Raw genomic sequence first — 25628 nt, 5'->3', positions numbered from 1 at the left:
GTTGAAGCATTATCAGGCCTAGGGTGTTGAAAACTATACATGCAAATCCTTTTCTTTGTACAAGTGTACCGAGATTTTAACACATACACTGTTAACTCCCTTTTTTATAGAACAAAATAAATATAATAAAATGAAACAAACACAGGTGGTTATTTTATGAATAAAATTGCCATCTCCGTGAAGAAGCTGTCTAGGGAATGTGTACACAAGAAGCCTGGACTATTAGTCCTGATTTTTGTCAGTAATTTATAATTTACTTCTTCACGGCCACGGCTAACTTTTCTGCCTTGACCTGAAGAACCGGAGCGCTCTTCTGTCCCGTGGAAGCGCTACCGCTTCATCCAGTCACTCAAGGCCCTCTGAACACACACAATCCTAAAGAGAAACACCGAAACGAAGTGCCGGGCCGACAGGTCTACCCCTGCCCTCCAGGCCGACAGGTCTACCCGTCTCCCCGCCCACCCCACGGTGCGACGGCGAAAGGGCTCCGCTGGCAGCCCGGAACGCGAGGCTCAGCCGCTGCTTTCGGGGGAGAAGGGACGCGGCAGCGCGGCGCTGGGAGCGGAGGCAGGGGGCAGGTGGGCGCCGCGCTCCCCGGGAGCCCCGGGGCCGGTGGTGGGCGCGGGTGTCCGGGCGGGACGGGAGGGACGGGAGGCGGCCGCCGCCTGGAGCGGGCCCCGTGGCGCTGCCGGGGGGGTGGGGGGGCCGCGCTGCTACACGTGGGGTAATGGCTGCGCTTCCTGCGCCGCGCACAGGAGCCGGCTGCGAGTGGGCTGCTGCCGAGCGGGGAGATGGAGGAGAAGGAGAAGGAGAAGAAGAAGCACCGTGCGAAGCACAGCGGGCCGAAGGCGGAGAAGAAAAGGAAACGGTACCTCAATGAGCTAGGAATAGGGGACGAGGAGGATGCTCGGAAAAGAAACCCCAAAGCCTTCACGGTGCAGTCCGCGGTGCGGATGGCCAGAACTTTCCACAGGTAAGGAACAGGGGTACATATATATTTGTATATATAAGGAACAGGAATATGTATACGGTGTACAACGTGCTGAGTTAGGCGGCTGGATGGACGTTGGCTGGGGTTTCTGTACTCCTTTGAGTAGAAATGCACACAGTGTAACTCTCACTGGTGTGCTCATGAAGCTTTCACCATGTCCAAGGCTGTGTTGTAACTTACACGTGTGTCACCTGTGCAGTGCTTTCTGTATCTGTGTCAGGTGCTGCAGGTGTGCTACTTGAAATGGAAAGCACAAAATCTGGGTAGCTCTTCAGATTGTCGGAGTTCCACATGGACGGTAGCAGCCAGGCGCCTGTTGAAACTCCATGTTTGGATTTTTGCATCTGCTGAAGACTTTCAAAAAGAAACATTACTGAATTGTATTTTTTTTTTCTGTTTGTTATAAATTTATTTTCAGAACTCAGGATTTGAAGACTAAAAAACATCACATCCCTGTGGTTGACCGTACTCCTTTGGAGCCACCTCCTGTGGTGGTGGTTGTTGTTGGCCCTCCCAAGGTTGGAAAGAGCACTTTAATAAAATGTCTCATTAAGAACTTCACAAGGCAAAAATTAGTTGAAATCCGGGGCCCTGTTACAATTGTTTCAGGTGAGAACAAAGATACAAGAAATTGAAATGCTTATTTTACACTCCTTAATTGTCTTGCTTTTATAGGGCTAGGATGTGTTCACATTCTCATAATTTTTGGTCATGTTGAAGAAATCATTTGGGTGTGTTATCAGGCATGCTCACTAACAGAATAGTGAGACTAGGGCTTTTGCCCTTCTAGACTTGTACTTTCCACCCTGCTAGGTTCCCAGTTCTCTTTTTTCTTTCTGGCCTTTTGTCTGGTTTTTCCATCCCCAAATATTTTTCCTAGTTTTAATTTTCTACTGGGTTCTCTTTTCCCTCTTGAACTGTTTTTCTCTAGCTTTATCTTAGCCTCTACATGCATTTCTCATTCTTTAAGGTTCCCCGTCTTACAGTCTCATTTTTGTTTACCTTTCTTTTTTAGACCAAGAGTTAATTTGCTTAGCCATTTCCAGTTATGTTTCTCCACCTCACCCCCTAGTCGTTTCCATTTCTTTTTTGTGAAGTTTTCAGTCCCAATTTTCCCTTGGCCTAGCCTGTTCTTTTCTTTACTTTTCTTGCATATTACCAGTTGGGTCACTGAGGTCCTAGGAGGAGCATGTCAGCAAAAGAATTTTTACAGATCTTGTTTGGATCTATACAGCCATGTTTGGTGTAGGTAGACTCCACAGATTTAAATTAATAAATCTGTGCAGCATTGAAACAGGCTGCCCATTGAAGTGGTTGAGTCACCATCCCGGGAGGACTTCAGGAAAGATGTAGATATAGAACTCTGTAGCATGGTTTAGTGGTGGAATTGTCAGTACTAGGTTAAAGGCTGGACTAGATGATTTTAGCGATCTCTTCTAACATGAACCATTCTGTAATTCTGTGATCTGGTATTTGCAAGGAATAATTGACGAATATGGAAAAGGGAAAAATGTGTTAAATTGGATTTCTTTGTTGGTCTATTGGGACTCGGGACTGAAATTTGGTAACTTTAGACAATAGTTATTTCAAGATGTCATTCTTGTTGTCTAAAGTTTCATTAGACAACTCTGGTTAGTCGGGTCAGATTAACTCTGGATACTTTCTTCTAATTGAGGTGCATGTTAAGAAATCTTTCTTACCCTCCACTCTTTTTTTTTTTTTTTTTTTTTAACTGTATCAGGGTGTAGTTTTGTCCTTTTGATATTACCAGGAAAAAAGTATATGTAAAATGAAATCCTTGGTACTAACTCTGGGTTACTAAGGATAAGCAGAGGTTTTCTTCAAAGTAAAAACAAACAAAAAGAAAACAACCTTTTTTGCTATTAGTATTGTTTTTGGAAAAGGCAGGACAACTTCTTTGAAACCATGTACTCAACCTGATAATTTTAAACTAAAAGGTTAAAATTTAGCAGAACTAAAAGCGTATGTTAACAGGCACTTGACAGATGTGACATTGTTCAGTCTATATGTTAGACAAGAATGTGAGTCCCAGATACTATTTAGGAACTTAAGGAGTATAAATTGAAAAGCAAGCTGTGGAGTAATTAATTTGCTTTCTGTTTCAGTTTTTGGTTCTTCTTAATCTTGTTTTCAGGTAAAAAACGCAGGCTAACTATTATTGAATGTGGATGTGACATTAACACAATGATTGACCTGGCTAAAGTTGCTGATTTGGTAAGTTAACAATAGATGGTCATTTTAATAAAAATAAATATTGAAAGTACTTCTTTTGACTGGACTGTACCAAGAGTTTCTTTGATGCAATCTGATGTCTGTCTTTGAAGGCTGCCGTGCAGTTATGTGGTTGATTTCAGTGAAATGTGATCACCTTTGTAACTTCTGGTAAAATTTATTAAGTCTGTTCGTAGTGAGGACCTAATGCACAGTCCATGTATCTGTGTAGAATTTGGTGTACATTGAGCGTTCATAGCCGATAGGGCTTGAGATCCTTAGCTAAATACTGACTGAATTCAAGTACATACAATAGTCCAGATACTGTTCTATCTGCACGTTTTCTACTTGAGGAAGTGAAATGTATTAAAAACGATCTGCAAAAATCTGTCAGAAAGTAGATGTGACATGTTTAAGATGCTGAATGCACACAATAATGCTGTGAATGTATTTGGGCTTATTGTTAGGAGGCTGAGATTACATAATAACTCGCCGACCTTTTTCATTATTTGCCATGCATTTTAAGTTCTTTGTTGCTGAGGACCTAACATGGCTTTGCTTCCGTTTTCATGTTACTTGGGGTGCCATTTTCTTGTGTCAGTGTATTTGAGTGATGCACAACAGTTACTACAGTGTGTGAAGAAAGCTTGCTTGTCTTGCTTTACCAAAACACTCTGCCTTAGAGGTCTTAATGAATCTAAGACAAAGATACCCACAGCTGAGGGATAACTTAATTTTATGTCACTCCTGCCAATATTGGAGGGTTTTCTATTTTTCATTTTTAAAATTTGCCAAGTAGATACCTATTTGGGCCTTAGTGTAATAGTGTATATTATTGTATTCATAGGGCAGCTGTGTTCTTTCATAGTTCTATTCGAGAGAGTGTGCAAATGAGATCTTTGCAAAGATTTGATTGACTGGAAAAGCTGATCTGATTTCCTAACTGAACTAAATTCTGAAGCGGTTAAAATGCATAGTGTAATTAAAAAGACCAAGTTGGTTTTCAGGTTATATGAAAATACATAACAAAACTTTTGCAAGATTTTGGTTCTGAAGAAGGTTATGACTTTAATGGCTTGGTCTTTGAAATTAGCTCATATAGGTATCATGGTGGTCTTCCAGTGAAACGATGATCTTGTGTCTTTCAGGTTCTGATGCTCATTGATGCCAGCTTTGGATTTGAGATGGAAACATTTGAATTCCTGAACATTTGTCAGGTACATGGCTTTCCCAAAATTATGGGAATTCTTACCCACCTGGATACATTCAAGAACAACAAACAATTAAAGAAGACAAAAAAGAAGTTAAAGCACAGATTCTGGACTGAAGTATATCCGGTATGACATCCAGCATTCGTTTTCTGTATATTGTGCATTAAATTAGGCTGAATTAAGACTAAAGCAATACTTAAAAAAAAATTATGGCGTTGTTAAAATCTCTTTGATAATACTCTAAATGGACAATTTTGATATTATATCAGATAACGTGATCTTCTTTTTACTGAAATACTTGGATAATTATTCTGTGTCCCAAGCTATTAAACGTGTTCTACCAGTGAAAATGTCTGTTACACAGGTATTATGCAAGGGGGATTGTTCAATTCAAGGGGGATTGTTCTTGTTCAATTCAGGAGACAAACTGAACCTTTGGACCGTTTTTTTCTTTCACTATCAGTTGTCTTTTCCTAAGATTTAGGGGGCAGTTTTCATGTTGAAATAAGCTAATTAATTTGATCTTTTGGAATCCATTTTAAATTGCAATTTACATTTATAATTTACGAACTAGAATTCCATTGGCTTTTTCAGTTTTGCAGGTATTAAAATGATATTTAATGGTTTTATGTCTTTTTAATGTGTTTAGGGTGCTAAGCTGTTCTATCTGTCTGGGATGGTTCACGGAGAATATCAAAAGCAGGAAATTCACAACTTGGGGCGTTTTATCTCTGTTATGAAATTCCGACCTCTTACTTGGCAAACCTCTCACCCGTATGTTCTTGCAGACAGGTGTGTGCTTTTCTCTGATCTTTAATCTCAGCATAGAAAACACCTTTGCAGTTAAAAAGGTCATACATGTATTATTAGAACCAGTCAGCTTTATGTGTGTAATGGGTATTTAGTAATTATCTTGATGGCTTGGGGGAAATTAAAATATACTTTTAAGTTTGCATTCGTGAGCTAAGCCATTCATTTTCTACTTGCATTGGATCATGTTGCCTGGCCTTTGGTATATAGTAAATCGTTTTGAAACCCAGGAAAAGAAGTAATTAAAGGATCCTCCTTGTTTATGATTATATTAAATCTCTGTAGAAAAGTAAAAAAGCACTCTAGCAGTTTAACAAGGGCTGGTGAATTAGTTCACGTGCAACATGAAAGCAATCTTCATGATGGCTATACCTACCTGAGAAATTACCTCTCTTTTCATGTTTTATTGCCAGAATGCTTACAATTATGATTAAACTCTTACAAGGATCTAGAACAGTTTCTTTCAAAGCTGAAATTCTTTAGAAAAAAAATCTTAGAGAAGTTGGTAAGCATCATGCAGATACACAAAGCAAAGACAGAGAAAAAGAGACAGAAATACTCTGTAGGCTTTCAGTCATGTTGTTTTAGGTTACTCTAACTGTTAAAATTACTTTGGTTTCTGGCTGGGTTTTAAGTTCATCTGCAGCCAGAATAAGTGTCCCCTCCTTGGCTGTTTTTGTTTCCTCCTTTGTGCAGTGTAGAAAGCAGTAGCGGAAGCAGTTTCCATCTCATCTGCCTGAAATCAATCTATCTTTTCTTCTGCCAGTCCATATGGTATTTTTTGTGTTGCTCACTGACATTATTAAGGAAAAGAAGGTACTACATGGCTGAAGGGAGTACATCTTTCAGATTCTTAAGGTGCTAACTCATTTTCCCTCTACTAGCAAAATTGGTTTGAGGAGTTTGTGTATGGAAAGCATATAAATAATGACTAAAATGTTAAGCAAGAGGTATATGTTTAGGGAAGTGTCAATATGTCCTCTGGAAATATGTTGTTGGACATGATGATGCAACTTCAAAAATATTTTGCGGTTTTATTTTAATATTTTTTTTTTCCCTTCATGATATTTGTCATATACCAGTTTGATTTTTAGAGTTTGCAAAGCATGACTTACTGGTGCCACAGTTCTATTCTCTTAATTTTTATTATTATTTTTTTTTAATGTTGGGTAGAATGGAAGATTTGACAAACCCAGAGGATGTCCGAATCAATCCCAAATGTGACAGGAAGGTATCAGTTTACGGCTACTTAAGAGGAGCACACTTAAAAAATAAAAGCCAAATTCATATGCCAGGTAATTTATCAGATTCTTAAAACTGTTTGTGCTGATCTGTGTAGCTGATGTTATTTTTATTGTGAATTTATTTGCATCTTTAAACAGTACATTGTAATTTTTTTCACCTTTCTACGGTCTTGGAAATTGTTTTTTTATAATAACATTTCTGTAGAAATACATCCTTGTAAATAGTTCAGCTTTTAATTCTGCGGTTCTCTTACAGTGTTAGATTATATTGGCAGCATCTGAAGATTATCAGCGGTGTTTTGCTTTAAGAGGTGCTTGTAGTGTAAACTAGCTCTAGTAGTGAAAATAAATTTGGCTTACGTAAAATTTCTCATACTCTCTGAATAAATTTAGTATTTAAGTGCATGATTTAAAAGCTTAAATTCGGAGATATGATAATACTAAATTTGCAATCCTACTGAGGAAAGTGAGTTACTAATTTTCTTATTAAAAACAGGCAAACACAAAGCTTTTCAGTATTCTAGTGACAAAACGTAAGCTTCTCTAAACTCAATGTTAAACAGAAGAATCAGATATTTGATACAAAGCTTGCTGTTGAAAAATTACTGAACGCTGTTACGTTTCTTTACCTCTTCGTGATGAATTGTACACATTTTAGAATTTAAACTTTGTGAAAGCCTTATTGCTTTGTTGTCTGTCACCCCAGGTGTAGGGGACTTTACTGTGAGTGATGTGAGTTTCCTACCAGACCCCTGTGCTCTACCTGAACAGCAGAAGAAGCGTTCATTAAGTGAGAAAGAGAAGCTAATCTACGCCCCTCTCTCAGGAGTGGGGGGTATCGTGTATGATAAGGACGCTGTTTATATTGACCTTGGTGGAAGCCATGCTCATGAAAACAAAGAGGTAAAGGAATGTTGTTGATATGAATTCCCCTCTCTTACAGAATGTAGTTTTCACCTTTAGAGTCAAAATGAAGTGCTTAATAATAAGCTTATTAAAAAGAAAAAAAAATCCCTATATGTTGGTTAACTTCTTTTTCTGATCTAGTGATTTTTCTTTGTAAAATGTTGTGCAAAACATTTGAAAGATCAATTACTAATAAGTAATTGAAGTTAGTCTTGGAAACTTTCAAAGCATTGACTTAAGACTTATGGAAGCTCCTGGTGCTGGGATATTATTATTCTTGCTTTGTAAAATAGGATACTTGCAGGAAAGCACTTACAGGATTTGACTGGTCAAAGGGAGAGGTGACGTATTTTGCATATGAAACAATTGACTTTAGCTGTTATCCTCTGTATTCTGCTGAAGGTCGATAGTACGTAAGATTGCTTATATTTACTGTAGTGGTTACATACTGTGAAGGAGGCCATCTTTCAGTTTTCATGTGTTAATACTACATGCATTTGTTGAAGAGGTGAGACCTTGCTATGCTGAGAAAATGTGTATTGAAAATACTTCAGAATTTTTTTCTTTACAAATGAATATTTCTACTGTTTTAGGCAGATGAATGACTTAGTTGTTTATTTATTCATCCTAATTTAAATGTAAAAAAATGTTTGTTTACCAGGAGGATGTGAGACCAAATCATGAACTAGTTCAGAGCCTCATCTCCACTCATTCAGCCATTGATGTTAAGATGGCATCAAGCAAGGTTTCTCTCTTCATGGACTCTAGACCATTAGGTTCAGAAGATGTGGGACAAGAGTAAGTTTTGAATTTTGAACATTATGTAGTGTTTGAACTTTAAAGAGTCTCTGGTTTTAGGTTTTAACTTATGAAAAATTCTTAATAGAGCACAATTAGTAGAATGGCTCATTGCCTATTTCTTTGTCTTCTAAGACTTCTCATACCAAGTATGTATTTTGAGAAACAATTGGTGTTAAAGTTTTGCAACCAGTATAATTCTGCCATCCAGAAATTCCTTGCTGATATGGTGTTAAGAAGTTTAACTGTGCTTTTCGTCAGAGCTTTGGAGAACGGTAGTTATAATCTTCAGTGAAATTCCTTGTATAACCCATTTTCTTTCAATGGAAAATTGAGAAATTTCTTAGAATTCCGTAGGCCTATAATGTAGCGTGTATTCTTGAACTAAGAGGTTTACCACACTTAAATTAAGTCTGTTGCCTTTCTAGTGTTTTCTATAACCTCTCTCTGTTTTTGATATTCCTCCTACAGAAAGGCTTTAAAATATTAACACGAAGCTAAATTGTTTCACTAAAATTTACTTGCACTTAACTCTCTTTCTCCTAAATGTGATCTTTGAAAACACAGGTTTGTGATGCCAAAAGAAGAGAGGCAGATTGATCCAAAGACTGGAAGAGTACGTCGGAAGGCATTATTTGATGAAGAAGAGAAGAAACAAAATGTTGATGCAGTTAGTGATGAGGAAGATGACCAAGAAGAAGAAGCCATGTCTGAGGATGGAAGTGATGGTGACGATGAAGAAGATGCGGAGGAAGAAAGTGATGAGGAGGAAGAGATGGCTCTTGGGAGTGCTAAGCACCTGAAAACAGAGGTGGCTAAAGAGGAATCCGTGAGTGAACTTCCAGCATTTGCAGATAGTGATGACGATCTTGAGATGAGTTCTGAAGAAGAAGGAGAAACTGCACCTGAAGAAAATGAGATGGAGGAAGATGATGACGATGAGCAAGGGACATACAGGAATGAAAGCTCAGATAGTGAATTTGAGGCTGTAAGCAAAGGAGTTGCTGACTCTGAAAAATATGAAATAACTAGTGCAGATAGGGAAACGAGATTGCAACTGTCAGCTCGCAGTATGAAAAAGAAAACAGTGCTCACTACAGATTCGGGAAATTGTACAGCAGAAGAGGCATCAGAATCTGAGGTTGAATCCCTTGATGAGGGAGGTGATAAAGAACAATCACATGATGAATTAGAAGCTGAAGTGTCAAATCAGAAACAATTTCAGCAAACTTGGATAAAGAAAGCTGATAGTCCTAGACAGAATAAACGTGAAGCTGTAGAAGCTGAAGATGATGATGATATTGAAAATCTACTGAGAGAGGAGGAGGAGTATGAAGAAAAAACAGACTTCTCAGCTGACACTGCAGGTAGACTCTGCATGTTAAATTTTTCTAATGCAGCTGTTTTGCGGATGTTTTTATTGGGTTCACTGGTAAAGAATATTGTAATGAGTAAATATTACATGTATTGTAGGGGCAGCATTGTGTTGAGTGGCCAACTTCAAGTTTGGAAACCTCAGATTATTTGTTAAGCCTTTGATTTGTAGTGTAGGAAGCAGGTCTCAGGTTTCCTTGCTCAAAAATGGAGGTGATTAATTTTATAAAATTCAGTGCTTATATGTTTCTTCTTATCTTTAATCTTCCTGGATATGTATGTAAAATAAATTAAGATGCTCTGTTACACTTAGAAAGAATAAACCATTCTTGGGGGAATATTACTAAAATGTTTTAACCATTGACCTGAGCATTTGAATATGTTGCCCCGAGGCAACATAACACGTTTCTGCAGAGGCTGCGGAATCTCCTTTCTCAGAGATACTTAAAAGCTGTTTGGGTGGTCCTGGGTAACCTGCTCTACATGACCCTACTTGAGTAGGGAGGCTGGACAAGATAACTTCAGAGGTCCCTTCCAGCCTCAACTGTTCTGTGACACTTTGGACAGGAAAAGTATCATTGTGAAAGTAGTCAAATTTGTTATTATTGCTAATAATCTCTTAACGCTCTTGTCCTTCTACAATTGGCATTAATCAGGAGAAAAAAAAAAAAGAGGAGATAAAACCTGTTAGCCACAACTTAAGTTTCTGTGTATATATGAAGTATGAAAAAAAAAAAAAAGATAAACTGTTTGTTGTTTTTACATTTCTTAAGCCTGGGGAGGCCATGTCCTTATTTAAATTATTTATGTAGTTCCTAAGATTTGCCATTTTCTGGGGATGGAATGTGCTTTTTTTCCTTTTCAGGTGCACTGAAGTGGAAAGAGGACCTCACACAGAAGGCAGCTCAGGCCTTTCTAAGACAGCAACAGTCAACCCCTAATCTTCGTAAACTTGTATATGGAACAGGTACAGATTTGTCTGGAAACTTGTACGATCTTAATATATACTAGGCTTTTAGCTGCTACCCAGTTCATGAGTCTAAATCTTGGAGCACTTTTAGAGGGAGGCTTGAGAGGAGTTAATTGAGTTTCTTAATTGCCAATACTAATTTTCACTGATAATTTTAATAAAAACAGTTTTTACTTTTCCAATAAAAACATTTTGAGCTCATTTGGCAGGCTACTCGGTTGTTACTCATGTTTTACAGAATAACTATTTTCCCCAAGGCATCAAAATTTAGTCGCTTCTATAATTGTATAGTAGTTATTACACAGATCCATTATGGTGATTGATGCCTTTCATAAAGGAGTGTCTTTTCATTGGCTGTTTTTAGTAATTTCTGTCTCACAGTGATGGAGAGTGGAATATCTGTTCTTTTAGACATATCTTAGTATTATCATGTCTGAGTTAAGGCTGTTTGTCAAGGAAAAGCAGTATGTAAGCCAGCTGACTTAAAAAGAAGATAAAATAATTTTTATATAATTTGTCCTATGTAATTCACAACTTTGCCAGGAGTTGTCTGAATGTATAAAGTAGAATGCAGTAAGAATTTGGCTTCTATAAACCTCTCACAGTGCAGGAATGTAAAGACATACAGATTTTCAAGTTCAATATTCTTGACTTAAACACTAGTTTAGTGTTGCTTTTACTGCCAGATCATTTTGATATTGTTTCTAGCCACATTATTGAGAGAACACTGTTTACTTATGGGGCATTATTGGTGGCGATAATTCCTGTTACGCAAATAGAACTAGATCTCAGGTTGTTCAAGTAAGTACATGGAATTTGTGAAGTAAATTGTGTTTCAATACAGAACAACTGCACAACTGAAGCCAAGTATGGTCACAGCATATAGTTATCTTCCTGGCTGTTGCTTACCTGACGTGTTCCTTTTTTATGTATTAGTTCAACCCTTACACTGGATCAGAACCATGACTTTTTCTTCAGTCTTTGATATTTTTGATATAAGGTGCTTTTAGCTTGCATCTTTCTCTTTTTCCTCAAACTACTGCAAGTGTTGTGAAACGAGGTAGAAAAGAGGTGGTTGATGAAAGTAATCCATGTACTGTGGAGGATGTAATCAACTGTCTGTATGTTTCATGTAGTGATTGAGGACAACGAACATGAAAGTGAGGATGCAGGTGATGAACTTGGAGGTTTGTTTCAAGTCAGACGTCCAGACAGAGAATCCAAAGAGAAGGCTAATGCTCTTGACTGCTCCAAGTTTCTGATAGAAAAGCCTCAGGACTGGGACTTAGAAGAGGTAATGCACTTACATAATTGTTTTTGCAAATCATATAATGGTTATGTCTTGGGTATGTCTTCAAAAGCACTACTGAATTGTAGTGGAGGAGTGGCGTTGAAACAAACCTATGCAAGGGACAATGAGTGTCATATATTTTGCTACTTAAGTCATTAGATGTATTTACTGGCTAACAGGATTCAAGGTCTGTTCTCACTTGAATAGAAAACTAGGTAGATAAGATAGTTTAATGCTTGCTTCTCGATTATCTGATGTATCGCAGTTTTCTGTTTATGTAAGAAACAGACAAAAAAAAAATGACAGGGGAATCATGAGTGAAAATATGATGTGTAAAGACATTTGGGCGAGATTTGAGGTGGTTTGTCATTCCTGCTTTCAGCTGAAGCATTATGTAGTTTTGGTAATGATGTCTTGATGTGAAACTGTGTGTGAGAATATCAGATGATCTCTAAGCTGGGAAGATGGTTGGGGAGAGGCAACTGAATTAGAAAACCTTTGTGTTGTTGACCTGTATAGTTAAAGCCTGTTATCAACTCCTATTTTGCAGGTTATGAGCAGTATTAAAGACTGCTTTGTTACAGGAAAGTGGGAAGATGATAAAGATGCTGCAAAGTTGTTGGAGGAAGATGGTATGTGTAAGACTTCTAAAAATGGCTAATGGATAAAGGAGTTGTTTTAAAAAAAAAAAAAAAAAAAAAAAGAGTTATGACATAGTTATGCATTTAGAACGTTTTGCACTAGTTGTATGTTGAAATTTTCTTCAAACTGTAATAAAAAGTATTCTACAGATGTGAATATATTTCCATGTTGCCGTAAAAATGTGCAAGTAGCACATGTTGAAAATTTGCTCTCTGAAAAAGGCTGCATATTTTAAATAAGGAAATTAGGTCCTTATTTAACACTCGATCATACTAACTTCGCATTGTTTATATTAATTTAGTTACTAGTTATCTACATTTTATTGCTTTGGATAGTCTAGGTGGAAATAAACAGAAATTCTCTTTTATGGAAAGACAAACCGATCACTTGCATTTGGTTCAGAAGTGAGATCTATCTTGAGATTTTTTTTAAGGTTATTTTTTGTTTGTGGTTTTATAAATGTTTGGAAAAAATTAAAAAACTTAAGTGATATGTCTATGCTGTTTCTGCAGATTGAGGTTTGACAGTTTTAGGAGTTTTTTAAACCTAAAAATTGTCTGCTATATGTATTTATCTATTTTAATAAAGAAGCTCAATTGCTCTGCTAGGTGCCTTGAGTCATTGGAGTATTAACTAAGAGCATTCCTGTTACATGAAGTGAATTTTGTGAGGCAGCATCTGTGTTCATTTAGAATGATTAAGCTTTATTTATGTATTTGAACATAAAATATAAGTATCAAAAGGTAAAAGGAGTATCCAGTGGAGTTCAGCTGAGAATATAGAGAATAGGAAAGACAGAACATATTTCTAAAAGTTGATAGGAAGTAAATACGTTTGGGCTGAAACTAATCTACAAAATAATTCTAAGGATAACACTGGAAGTGTGAGAAATTCTATGGGACAGTATGACAGGTTAGATGTCAGATGTCATGGTTGTTTCTTGTTGCAGAAGAGCTGTATGGAGATTTTGAAGATCTTGAAACAGGTGTTGTGCACAAAGGAAAGTCTGCTGCTGAAAAAGATGAGGTATGACCCGTGTTTGTGTATTCTGGAGCAATGTATATATGTATATGTGAGTTGCTGATCAACAAGTAGGAAACCCATACAATACACTTCATTTTTGTGACTTGAAATAAATGAATAGGAGCAAGGAAGAAAACATACATGACTCTGGAACCTATAAAAAAAAAACACATATTTTTAGATTCTACCATAGTTGTTGTTTAAAATTAATTGAGTAGATTAATTAAGTCATCTCACTATTTAACAGTAGATGTCAGGCTTAATCAAGAGTTGGAGGATGTGAAGTTATAAGAGAAATACTTTAAAAGCAAGTGTTATCACAACTGTTGATACTCTGTCATCTGATGTGGAAGATTATAGAGCTCTGTTTAAACACAACAAATAATGGAAACTTAGATTCCTTACATCTGTATAAAAGGGGATGGTGGAAGCACTTTGCTGCTGTGGCTTGGATGTCTCCCAAGAACAGAGCTGTAGTCATCTGTGATGATATAGATTAAAAATGAAAAAATTTTTAGACTGAACAACTTGATGTCTTTACAGTTGGTATAAAATTAAGGGTAACATCATCATTTTGACTGCGTTCAAATGGTTTGTGAACAAGCTTATTCCTCTCTGGCCTCTAGAGTGCTTCCCTCAGAGCAGTACTACTCAATGTTATCAACAGGTTTTTTCCTCTTCTACTACGTGTGCTTGTTTTAGATGCAGCATAATAGGCCTATTTTAGGGTCTCTTCCCCAACATTAAAATAAATGTGAAGTCAAGAACCCTTTTAGTGAAAAGGGATATGATAAGATTATAGAATGTTTTGGTCATAACCAAAGTCACATATTCTTTTATGAGTAACTTAGAAAATACTTCCATTTTAGGTAGAAACAAATAAGTCAATGCAATCACTTGCATTATGAAAAAATATTTCTTAATATGTACTAAAATGTTGATCAGAATGGCTTGTTTTCAGTTAACACTTTTGCATGTTTGCTAACTTACCTTTGATCAGTCTGAAAATGAGGAAGAGGGCAATGATGGAAAAAAGACCAAACCAGAAGCTGAGGAAGAGGAAAAGAAAAAGGAGCGGCTGGACAAGAAACGGAAACTGAAAGAAATGTTTGATGCAGAGTATGATGAAGGGGATGCCACGTACTTTGATGATCTTAAAGAAGAAATGCACAAACAGGCCCAGGTACAAGCTGTTAACTTGTCAATTTATCTGACTGTATGTTTTCAGAAATGCCGCACAGTTTGCCTGAAGGTCTTTGCTGGAGACACACATGACAAACCAAACAAATGGAAGTTCAATTTAAATTGAGTTATTTAGTTAACTCTATTTTAAATCGCTGAATAGATGAAGTTTACATGACATATATTGACGTATTTAGAAGTTTTTAACGATAATCCATTTGTTACTTAGTAGTGGAACTAGCATGGCAAGTCTTAAAAAATAAACCAAACAATGACAAAAACAAGAGAGAAGGAGTCCTGATGCCCTTCTCTCCCCAGAAGAAGCTTTTTATGTGGAAGGAAGTAAAAATCCTTGTCATATTAACTTGCATCAAATATTTGCCTGGTATTGTTTTGGTGTGTTTTTTGCGGTGTTAAAAATAGATGAGTAAGTTTTGCATGGTAGTCTTCTCATCAAACTGTCAAGCTATTTTGAGAAAAATTGTTGATGATGATGCTCAGGAGTTTTGAGGGGAACTATTCATAATTTGGTACTGATTTTGTTCCAGGCCTTGTTTCTAGATAAAATCCTTTGAACTTAAAAGTGGCTTATTTCTTTGGCTGGCTTGGAAGAACATTGTGTTACATTCCCAATAATTTCACTGTCTTCCCTCCTGATAAAATCTTGCCCCAGATAGTCGTTAAACTAAGTGTTACCCTGTTGTATTAGCCTGTGTCATAAATTGTGGTATACTGACATACTTACTAAGAACACTTAAAGTGTTAATAAGTAATTCCAGTAAAATTACATGAAATAATTTACAATTGTTTCATTAGAGGTCTTTTTAAGAAATACATACCTGCAGTTGGCTGTGCTCCTACTGCAGGATGGAAGGGCAAATATCTCAAACTGGGGATGTGTGAAGACTTCTTCAAAAAAATAAAACAAAAAACAAACAACCAAAAAAAAACTTGAGCCACAAGATTTGTGCCTTATCTTAGTACCTTGAAAAATGAAAGTGGTAATTAGTTTGCTTGAACATGGCATCTTACATTGTAAGATCACTGAACATCAGGAGCTCAAGTAGGATGGTAAAGCTTTTCTTATTCACAAGGATATCTTGTTAAATATTTACACAATATCTGCATTTATATGGCACAGAAGAGCTTTAAAAGACACATTTGAGGATACAGAGTGTCTGAGGACACTGAAGTATTTTTAAACTGCTGAGTAAGATACGAGCCCTGTCCCCTTATAAGTGGCACCTACAGATCAGGATGTTATGTTTAAAAGGTAATTGGGTTCCTAAATCAAAAATGTGCTTTTGACAGTTGTACCTTTAAAATCCAAAGTCACCCTTATGAAACGTGTATCAGAAGTGGCTCAGCCATTTGCTTCTCTTGGGCACTGTCTTTCAAGTAGACTAACAGGCCCACTTGGGATTTCAAATTGGAAGGATCTCATGGTGGCAGAGAGGATTCATGGTTCTGAATAAAAAGTCACAAAACCTATTCGATCTTTCAGGAGAGATTTATATAAATCTTAGCATGTTTTAAATAGAACCAGCACCTCATGAACAAGTTGTTAATACTTGAGTTTTGTAAAACACATGGTGACTTTCTCTTTGACACATAGCTTAATCGAGCTGAATTTGAAGATCAAGATGATGAGACCAGAGTGCAGTATGAGGGCTTTCGGCCTGGGATGTATGTTCGAATAGAGATTGAGAATGTCCCATGTGAATTTGTCCTGAATTTTGACCCTCATTATCCTATTATCCTGGGAGGTTTAGGCAACAGTGAAGGAAATGTCGGATATGTACAGGTATGTAGCCAAAGCTGTGAGTGCATTTTCTTTCAGTACAGATGTGCTTTATTGTGTTTGGAGTTGCTTTTTATTTTCTGTTTCTTGAGGACATAGCAATCAGACAGAAGTATTTGTTTTTCTCTCTTGAATAATGGAATTGTTTTTGATACAATTAACTCTATGATAGCAGATGCTGGAGTTTCACAGGCTTAGATAGATAACTGGTAGAAAAATGTTACTGTTATTTAATGTTCCTAATAGGGTTCTGCAGATACGTCTCAGGACTAAGGTACACTGTAATAGTGATTGCTAAATCACAAGCATGAATTGTACTCTAAGGTTCATGTTCTATCAAGAGGTGGCTAGAGAAAAGTTACTAGTTATATGTGTATATATATATTTTGTTTGTTTGTTGTAATGCAAACGTGATTTTGAAGTAAGTGAAATGCTGATTAGCTTTCTTTCCAGTCAACCTAACGTTAATGAGAGTGTTTAAGGATAAAAGCTTTCTGAGGAAGAAAATTCTAGTGTAGATGGAAGCTGCTTTCAATCATTCCTGAAAGTAAAGGCTTGAATTTCCAAATTAGTGTGATTATCTTGTTATAACATTGCTTATCTTTTCTTCTAATTAGCTGCGCCTGAAGAAGCACCGATGGTATAAGAAGATTCTTAAGACACGTGATCCTTTAATTCTGTCATTAGGGTGGAGGCGATTTCAGACTATCCCAATGTTCTACATTGAAGATCACAATGGGCGTCACAGACTTCTAAAGTACACACCGCAACATATGCATTGTGGAGCAACTTTTTGGGGTGAGGGCATTATGGAGCTACTGTCTTGAGTTACTTGTATTCTGTAAAGCTTGAGAATGTTGTAAAGATTATAAGGAAACACAGCTGGGAACTTTGGGGATGAAAGATCTTTAAGAAGTTGTGTTCCCTGTGGAATATAAAATAACAAAAAATGATACAGTAAAGCAGGCAGTTGCTGAAAGAGAAGGTAGTGAGGTGGATTATTTGGCTTTTAATTCTATTGTGAGCATTCTGCTTGGTGTTATTGTATTAAGGAGGAACCTGATTTGTTTGGCTGTGTGCAGAGGGAAGGTGAGCAGTTGCACATGTATGGGCCCAACATACAAATGCTTCCATACGTAGCTAAATTTGTGCACAAATAATTGCTTTAACTTTAGTGGGGCTAGTTATCTGAGTAATGGATTGAATATTTTATTTAACCTGTCCTTGGTTTTATTTGTTGAGATTATTCAGGTGTTCCTAAGCTTTTTGAGCTTTACATAGAAGCTATATGTTGTATAATGTAGCTCTTCATGCTTTTTTATTTAATTTTCTTGTAGGGCCCATCACTCCTCAGGGGACAGGATTTTTGGCGGTTCAGTCTGTCAGTGGCACAACGGTAGGTTTGTTACAACAAAGTGTCAACTACTGCTTTTCATAGGATTTATATCTTAATAATAAATGGGTTCAGGGAAGAAGGTTTCCATATTGTAAAACAGTGATAGTGTAGGACCTTAGCAGATGGGTGGACTCATCTTTTAAAAGATGTATGGTAATTAGATAGGAACCTAGATTGAGGCTTTTTTTTCCTACAACGATTTTTATCTGCTATACTGAAAATGATAAACACAGTTACACTATTTTCCACGGAAGGATTTATGCCTACTTGTTTTTCAGGTCCTCAGTATTTAGATAATTTCTAAAACCTTTTTAAATTATGAGATTGTGATATTTCTGTTGAAAAAGTTTGTCCTTGATGTGATTTTTCTGTATTTCAGTAGGGTTTTTATGGGTATTTGAGTTCTTGTAAATAAGCAGTATTGATCTTTTTTTGCATATGTTGCCCGTAAAGAGATCACTGTTTACAGACAGCATAGAAAAGTTTCTTGAGTGGTGTTGTAATAAGGATGAGAGTAGTGATTATCTCTTTGTTAAATACACCTTGTATAAGTCCTGTTGCACAGACATTGTGTTACAAGTATTAGAAGGTTATTCTCATCATGTGTCCACAACATAATAGTGATTTACAGCAGTGCATAACTCTTCTCCTTTGAGATTTTGAGCAAGATTCTGTTTTACAGAGAAAAAACAGACAGACAACAAGGACTTCCAGGTTGCTTCCAAGTTAATTAGAATGGAAGCTCTGAGAATCTCATTAATGAATGGCAGGAATGGTGTGTCAGCGGTATCTTAACTAGTCTGTATGAAGTCAGTTTGTGTTTGTCATCCTGAGGTACTCCTGTAAATGTTATAAATTCTGAACTAAAACTCCAAAAAACAATGTAATTGTATCAATGCAATTGTTTCTTCACTATTTAGTAAACATATGTATTGCTATGTGATAAATACAATTCAGCCATGTCTTTGATCTCTGCATGTTTCAGCCTGATTTCCGGATAGCTGCCACAGGAGTTGTGCTTGATTTAGACAAATCCATAACTGTTGTGAAGAAATTAAAGCTAACTGGATTTCCATTCAAAATTTATAAGAACACTTCTTTTATTAAGGTATGTATGTACTATAAAACTGTTCACCAGTGTTAGGAAGGAATGGAACTTGGGCCTACGTTCATCTGTCTTTCCCGAGGCAGAAGTTCTCCATAATCATTGCAGTGTATCTAAAGGTACTAGCCAACAAATACCAATTACTTTTGTTAACCAGACAAGAATTCTGGAACAGTCACCTGGCTCACACTCAGCGTGGGATTTGTTGTTGTTTTGTTTTGTTCTTTTTAGTTTATTTTCTTCCTCAAACAGCAAGCTAACTCAAAGGTTAGCTTGCTGTAGTGGTAGACAACTCTGGAGAATGTTCTCCAATCCACAGTGTCATTCAAGCAGCTTCATCTCACTGAATTTCAGCTCTGGGGTCAAGGATGGCTTCTAGGAGTACTTTAGGACTTTACAACTATAGTTATGAAAAAGTCTGGGGCAGAAAATGTTGCAGAAGTGAATTTTGACTGACCCTCCAGCTCTCCTTAGTTGGGCTCTGAGGAAGAAATTAGGTTATTTTGTATTTGGGGCATTAAGCAACTAAGGACTGATTCTAACAGCCAAGCACTCAAATATTTGCATTAAGCATACACAGAGTTTTCCTGGATTTCCCCGTGGTTTATGCAAGGAGAAACGCAAGTGTTGCAGAGCTGTATTAGTCTCACAGCTAGCAATTTGAGGCAGCTTGCTTTACTTTTAAGGTATGCTATTTTCCAGCAAATCACTTGTAAATAGAACTGGACAGATTCTCTCAAGTGTGCTCAGTTTTAGAGTTTTAAATGCATGTATTTAATGCTAAAAACGTTGCCTCTGACGTATGACTCCAAGGAGATTACTTCTAGTAAATTGAAGTCAGTTCAGTAGGTTTTTGGTACGGTCATTACTTGTGGTATAAAGACAATACTCGGATCTTCTTGTTTCTGCATCAGGTGCTTGTGAGGATGGCCTACATAGGTCACAGAAATAAACTTAGCATCTTGAATAATGATGGGTAATTCTCGCTTTTAGGGAATGTTTAACTCTCAGTTGGAAGTGGCTAAATTTGAAGGTGCAGCAATTCGTACTGTGAGTGGTATCCGAGGACAGATCAAAAAGGCCCTCCGAGCTCCAGCAGGTGCTTTTAGAGCAACATTTGAAGACAAGTTGCTGATGAGTGGTAAGTTGCACTTTCCATGTAAGATTGATAAGGGGCTGTTATCACACGACTTTCATCCTGCTTCACAGATTGAAGTGCAGCGTCTCAGTCTCTCGAATCTGATAATTGAGACGTGAATTCACAAAGCATGAAATCTGCTGAGATGCAGAATGAAATAATAAAAAAAGAAGTACATTTATGTTGGATTTCTTTCAGTTGTACTTGGAAGTCTTACAGTATACAGATGAAACGGTTTGTCTTGGAGATTTATTTCTCTGAGCGTTTTGAAGTGTTTTACACAGTGTGGTATGCTTTCTTCCATGAATGTGAATCGTATTTAGTGGTGCAAATACTAGAAGGATGTCTTTTTTACTGAGAAATCCAGTGTGTGGCATTGTAACCGGTTAATTTTTTTTCCCCCCTAATGTGTTGGGGAAATAAAGCAGAGAACAGGGGTTAGTGATCTCCTGTGTTTGCTGAGTGTCACCGTGATGTTGAGAACATGAGTTTGTATTTATCTAGGTTTATATGACTTCTGATGTCGTAAACACAGTGAAATTACGGACAGTACAGAACAGAAGCAGGTTAGTTCTTTAATGAAAAATAAGGAGAGGTTAGGCAAATCGTTTTTATCGGTCATAGTACAGGTACAGATAGATACATGAACTCTTGCGCTAGTTCGTTAATTAAATAGGAATATGGAGGGTGGTATTCAGCTGGCTGCTCTGTAGGAATATACTGTCATCATAACTTCATGGCATTTTGCAAAATCCAGGTGTACAAATAATGACATTGTTTCTGCCTAAATTTGAAGAGATTTGGTATATGTGCCAAATACAATACTAGCATGTGGTCTAGATGTTAGTTATATATTCTGTTCAGACAGTATTTGCTTAAAATATGGATGTGATGAACTATGTTGTCACAGCCAAGTGATATTTTTATTTTCTTTCAGATATTGTCTTTGTGAGGACTTGGTATCCTGTTTCTATCCCGAAATTTTATAACCCTGTAACATCCTTGCTGAAGCCAGCGGGTGAGAAAGACAGTTGGAGAGGAATGAAGACAACAGGCCAGCTGAGGCACGAACGAGGCATCAAATTGAAACAAAACAAAGATTCCCTCTATAAGGTATATTTAATACATTTATTTTTTTTTTTAAGTCAGTGATGACAGTCTAATCTGCACTCTGGCTTAGAGCTGTGCAGACGACTAAGCCCAGGGTAAACACATATATGCATATGTAAGAATATGTGATTTAATATTTTAATGCACAGGACACAGTATTTCCTGGCATGAGAGAGAAGTGAAGCAGTGGAAAACAAGTTGTTTTGGATCAATGAGAGTTTATGAAGTAATCTGGATAGTGAAGTTTTCATTCACAGTTTGGTGCTAGGGTGTGGAGAACTTTTTTCCTTTTTTTTCCCCTAAATGTTGGAAAATACAATGAAAGCTTCTTAGGGTCATGCATCTTATATATGTTCTATATGCATTCTTCTAGCCTATCGTGAGGGAGAAAAGGCATTTCAATAAGCTCCACATTCCTAAAGCACTGCAGAAAGCACTGCCATTTAAGAACAAGCCTAAGAACCTTGAGAAGAAAGGCAAGACTCCAAAAGACCAGTGGAGACCAGCTGTTATCAGGGAGCCTCATGAAAAGAAGGTAATTATCACTTATTCTGAAACAAGGATTCCCTACTGGTAAATCTGTTGCTTAAACCATTTCTAACTATTGTTTTCACATTTGAATGTATTGCTAGTGCTAAAGATAATGTATGCTCCTACTGAAAAAGTACCACTGCGATTTTTCTTTGTTTGTCACATGGTACATAAATAGAAATGGCTCTGAGTGGATAATGTCTTCTTATTAAGCTTGTAGGTCACCTGAAACTTGAATATGACTTCTGTCTTTGTCATAGTATTTTCAAGGTATTTCGGTTGGATATAGTGCTCTCATTGGGGTGACTTAAACTGATAGTTGCAGTCTTTTATTTGTCTCGTCATTATTATGTATTATTAACCAAGATGGGACTTGAAGCAAATACTTCAAAAATTGAGAATTGCAGAGTGCTTTCAAGCAAGAAGATCTGAACTTCAGTTTGTGTTTGATAGTAGCAGTTAAGCACAGTCTTGTAAATAGTATCAAACCAAAATCAGAGTACACAAAAATTAAGTCGTTGTTTAACTTCCCAACAAGATGGATTAAATTAAACCACTTTAGACATTAGGGAACAGATGCAAAAATTGTTAGGAATTTGCCCTGAATCTATGATTCATTATATGGTTGTCAGCTGCAGTTCAACTGTTTCTTGCTCCAAAACTGAACTTTCAATTCTTTTTTTTTTTTTTTCTGTTTTAGATATCGGCCTTACTCAACGCCTTGAGTACAGTGAATAATTACAAGATAAAGAAAGCCAGAGTGAAACATCGACAGCAGGTTAAAGAATATCTTAAAGTTAAGCAGAAGGAGGAGGAACAAAAATTCAAGAGGCAAAAGGAGGCTAAGAAGAAAATTTATCGAATACTGGGACAAAGGGAGAAAAAAATGCAGAAGTCAAGCTTGAAAGGATCTAGTGAGGGAGAGAAGGATGTGTAAAACTTTATCAGAGTTCAGGGCAAATGGGAATAATACGGTAGTCATGCAATTTTCTATTGAAGAAACAAATGTATTGGACTACACTAAATGTGCTATTAAGACAGGAAAATATGCAAATATGACCTCCTTCAATGTATTGAACCCGTTTGCAAATGTATGTAAATAAGATGTAGAAGTAAGGATTGTGATTTTTCTACATTATATCCTGGAGGACTTTCTATTTCCGTATATTTCTATCCATGCTGCAAGTCTGTCCAGCTAATAAAGTATTTTATTGCCAATTACTGTGTATTCTTTGTGTTTTCGTCTTAGTTCTAGTAGACTTCTGTGAAAGAAGGAACTCCAATAGATGTCTCTGAATGTGTTTCTGTATTGGCAGTACTGTGGGTTGTTGCCTCAATTTTTTTGTTGGCAAGTCTTCCGCTAAAAGGCATGAAGATCACCTGTTAGTGGTCATGAGTTTTGTGTTCTCTAGCTTTGTACTAGCAAATGCCAGTAAAAAAATAAATACTTTGAACAGAGCTTCATCCAGATCTTCTGTTACTTGAGCTGTTTTGGCATGCTGAGACTGCCAGTAGACCCCTCAGTAAGTACAACTTTCTGGCCAAGCAGTGTTAGATACTTTCTGAATGCTAGTAACTACTGGGTGATTTTCTGTGAGGTAGGCACAGACGGTGTAATTTTCTTCCTTTGGGAATGTCTTATATCTGGCCAGCTTAGTTTGATGGTGTGGAGTTAAACTTTCTTAAGATGAGTGAAGTAGTAGCAGGTAGTTTCAATTCTGTTAAATTAACTGATGGTTGAAATCTTTTTCAGCATGATAGGCTTTGAACAATCATTATTTGGGAGAGCAGAGGAATTTATTTTTGTTATACCATATATGCCATCAAATAGTTACTGTGATATACCTATTTTTAATACTTCATCCTCAAAAGAGGCAGTGGTTCAGATAAAAATCAGTAATTTCTTGGTCTCTTTCCTGAATGAATTCGCTCTTTATCGTCAAGCCAAAATTCATTATTATTATTACACTGTTGTAATATTTGCTATCTCTGATGGGAGATCCCATGTGGGCTCAGATTCCCTCACACAAAAGCTTTCTGCTGAATGGGTTTGTAGACTTCTATGTGAATGTTTAGCATTTCAGGACTTCCTTAATTAATCTCATAACATTCTGTGTACTCATAATATTGAAATTCTAATGCATCTATTTCTGCCTATATGATACTGGGTTGAAACCAGACTCAAATTAATTTGCTGGTAATTTCTTTTCCCCTGTAAGGTTCAACTAAGGTCATGTGAATATCATTTATTTCTAAATAATTTAAGATTCTCTGCTTAACAAACAACCGTTGCCTTCAGAATTTTGCAACAAAGCCGTTGCTTCTGTGTGTGTATGTGTAGGTTGGGTATAACCTGAACTTGCAAGAAGTGTTTCCCCTTGATCCCATTTTTATGCCGTTGTGAGCAAACTTAAGTCTTAGGTGCCATTGTTTGTATCTTCCATTCTTCCATGTATTCATTTTTGCATTTTCGCTCACAGTTCATGACAAGTAATTGCAAAGTGATTTTTTTTTTTTTTTTTCCCAATCTAACATTACCATTGCAACACTTACGGTTTCATCTCTGCTGTTTATGTGTAATTTAAAATTATATTGATGTAGTTTGCTGGTAATAGCTCTGCCAAAGACGAATTGGGAAACAGTGGATAACAACAATAGTTTTGTTGTGGAGACAGCCGTTCAGAGAGCCAAAGTAGTATGAAAATGTTTAACTTGTGAAGGTTGTACAAAATATTCTGGATTATACTTTTTTATACTTTTTAGGTAGCCCATTTCAAAGGGAGAGAAAAAAATTAACTGATTTTTCTTTTTTACAGAAATTTAATATGTAGCCAATTGTGCAGAGAAGCTGGTGTATTCTGTGAGCTTGGGAAGTTCTTCAAGGACTCCTGAAGTAGTTTTAAGTCCTACGTTTAAGCTTATCTAACATTCATTTTAGCACCATGCTACTGCAATTGGAGCGTCTGTCACTGGAGACTTGCAGCTGTTCCTAGTTCTTCTGTCCCATTCCCTGCTCTCGGGCACCTCTTCCTATGTCTTGGTGTCACCAAAACCAGATAGGAGAGAGCTGCCACACCTCTGTCAGTGTATGCCTACCATTGGTCTGCAGCAATTAACAGCGGCACTCCTATGGCAAATGGAAATGGCATTTAGGTGAGCTTTGGCTTTTTGGGGGTCTGCTGGTGGGTGGCAATTTCCAAAGCTTTGGTGGTGTCCGTGGAGCTGACCCATGGAAAAATGTTGGCGGTAGCCATCTGAACTACCAGTAGTTGGGTTTCCATCTGAAATACCGGTAGTTGGGTTTTAAAGAAGAAAACGAAAAAAGAGGGGGCACCTTCATACCATGATATGTATTAGTTACGATGAGTTTTCACCTGGACATTCCGGATGTTCAAGTGGGAGCAGATGGTCTGAAGGCTGGTGTGCTGCGGGCTGAGGAAGGGCACCTCTTCCATCTGGAAAGATCTGCTGCAGTGGCAGAGGCTCACTCTGCTCACAGAAAGGCAAATATCTTGTAGTCTTTTGCAGAGCCGATTTTATTTTGGAAATTTATGAGGGAAAACAGGTTTAGTAAGCATCACAGCAGATTCTGTCACTGCTTTGGACTCGAAGAGGCCCAGCACTGCCCAGGTTTTATGGTGATAGAGAGCTTGGCCGAGGTCCAGTACATTTGCTAATTGTTCCTGGACTGTGATTTACAGTGCTCTGGAGAAGGTCACTATAAATCCTCAACTCTGGTATGAGAGAAACAGTGCACAACATATAGATTAAAATCGTCACTATGAGTATTTGTCTGAAAATAATGACTTTGCATAGCTGGGAGATCGCATTAATATTGTATGTGAAGACAGCTACCAGGGTCCTGGTAAGAAA

General features: G+C 37.2%; 1 protein-coding gene across 1 annotated transcript; it reads left to right on the top strand.

Annotated features, from left to right (window-relative positions):
- Positions 1 to 443: 443 nt before the first annotated feature.
- Positions 444 to 22973, top strand: BMS1 (BMS1 ribosome biogenesis factor). The gene is made up of 23 exons (XM_005015749.5): positions 444 to 578; positions 756 to 973; positions 1410 to 1600; positions 3147 to 3226; positions 4372 to 4560; positions 5084 to 5226; positions 6418 to 6539; positions 7195 to 7391; positions 8056 to 8192; positions 8760 to 9559; positions 10432 to 10533; positions 11673 to 11830; positions 12378 to 12459; positions 13419 to 13495; positions 14493 to 14675; positions 16290 to 16478; positions 17093 to 17273; positions 17813 to 17871; positions 18857 to 18979; positions 19970 to 20117; positions 21052 to 21227; positions 21598 to 21759; positions 22456 to 22973. The coding sequence occupies exons 2-23, from the start codon at positions 792 to 794 to the stop codon at positions 22690 to 22692; spliced, it is 3918 nt and encodes a 1305-aa protein (XP_005015806.4). The 5' UTR covers positions 444 to 578; positions 756 to 791; the 3' UTR covers positions 22693 to 22973.
- Positions 22974 to 25628: the final 2655 nt, after the last annotated feature.

This window comes from Anas platyrhynchos, chromosome 6, assembly GCF_047663525.1.
Source record: "Anas platyrhynchos isolate ZD024472 breed Pekin duck chromosome 6, IASCAAS_PekinDuck_T2T, whole genome shotgun sequence".
Lineage (NCBI taxonomy): Eukaryota > Metazoa > Chordata > Aves > Anseriformes > Anatidae > Anas > Anas platyrhynchos.
The sequence above is the reverse complement of the archived record's forward strand: the minus strand, read 5'-3'. Positions and strand labels throughout refer to the sequence as shown.

Bases quoted from the DNA above. Each gene is read 5' to 3' on its own strand.
- BMS1 (XM_005015749.5), top strand. From the start codon at position 792: ATGGAGGAGAAGGAGAAGGAGAAGAAGAAGCACCGTGCGAAGCACAGC. The intron at 9,560-10,431 runs GTAGACTCTGCA...TTTCCTTTTCAG, and splicing joins CTTCTCAGCTGACACTGCAG to GTGCACTGAAGTGGAAAGAG. The intron at 13,496-14,492 runs GTATGACCCGTG...ACCTTTGATCAG, and splicing joins CTGCTGCTGAAAAAGATGAG to TCTGAAAATGAGGAAGAGGG.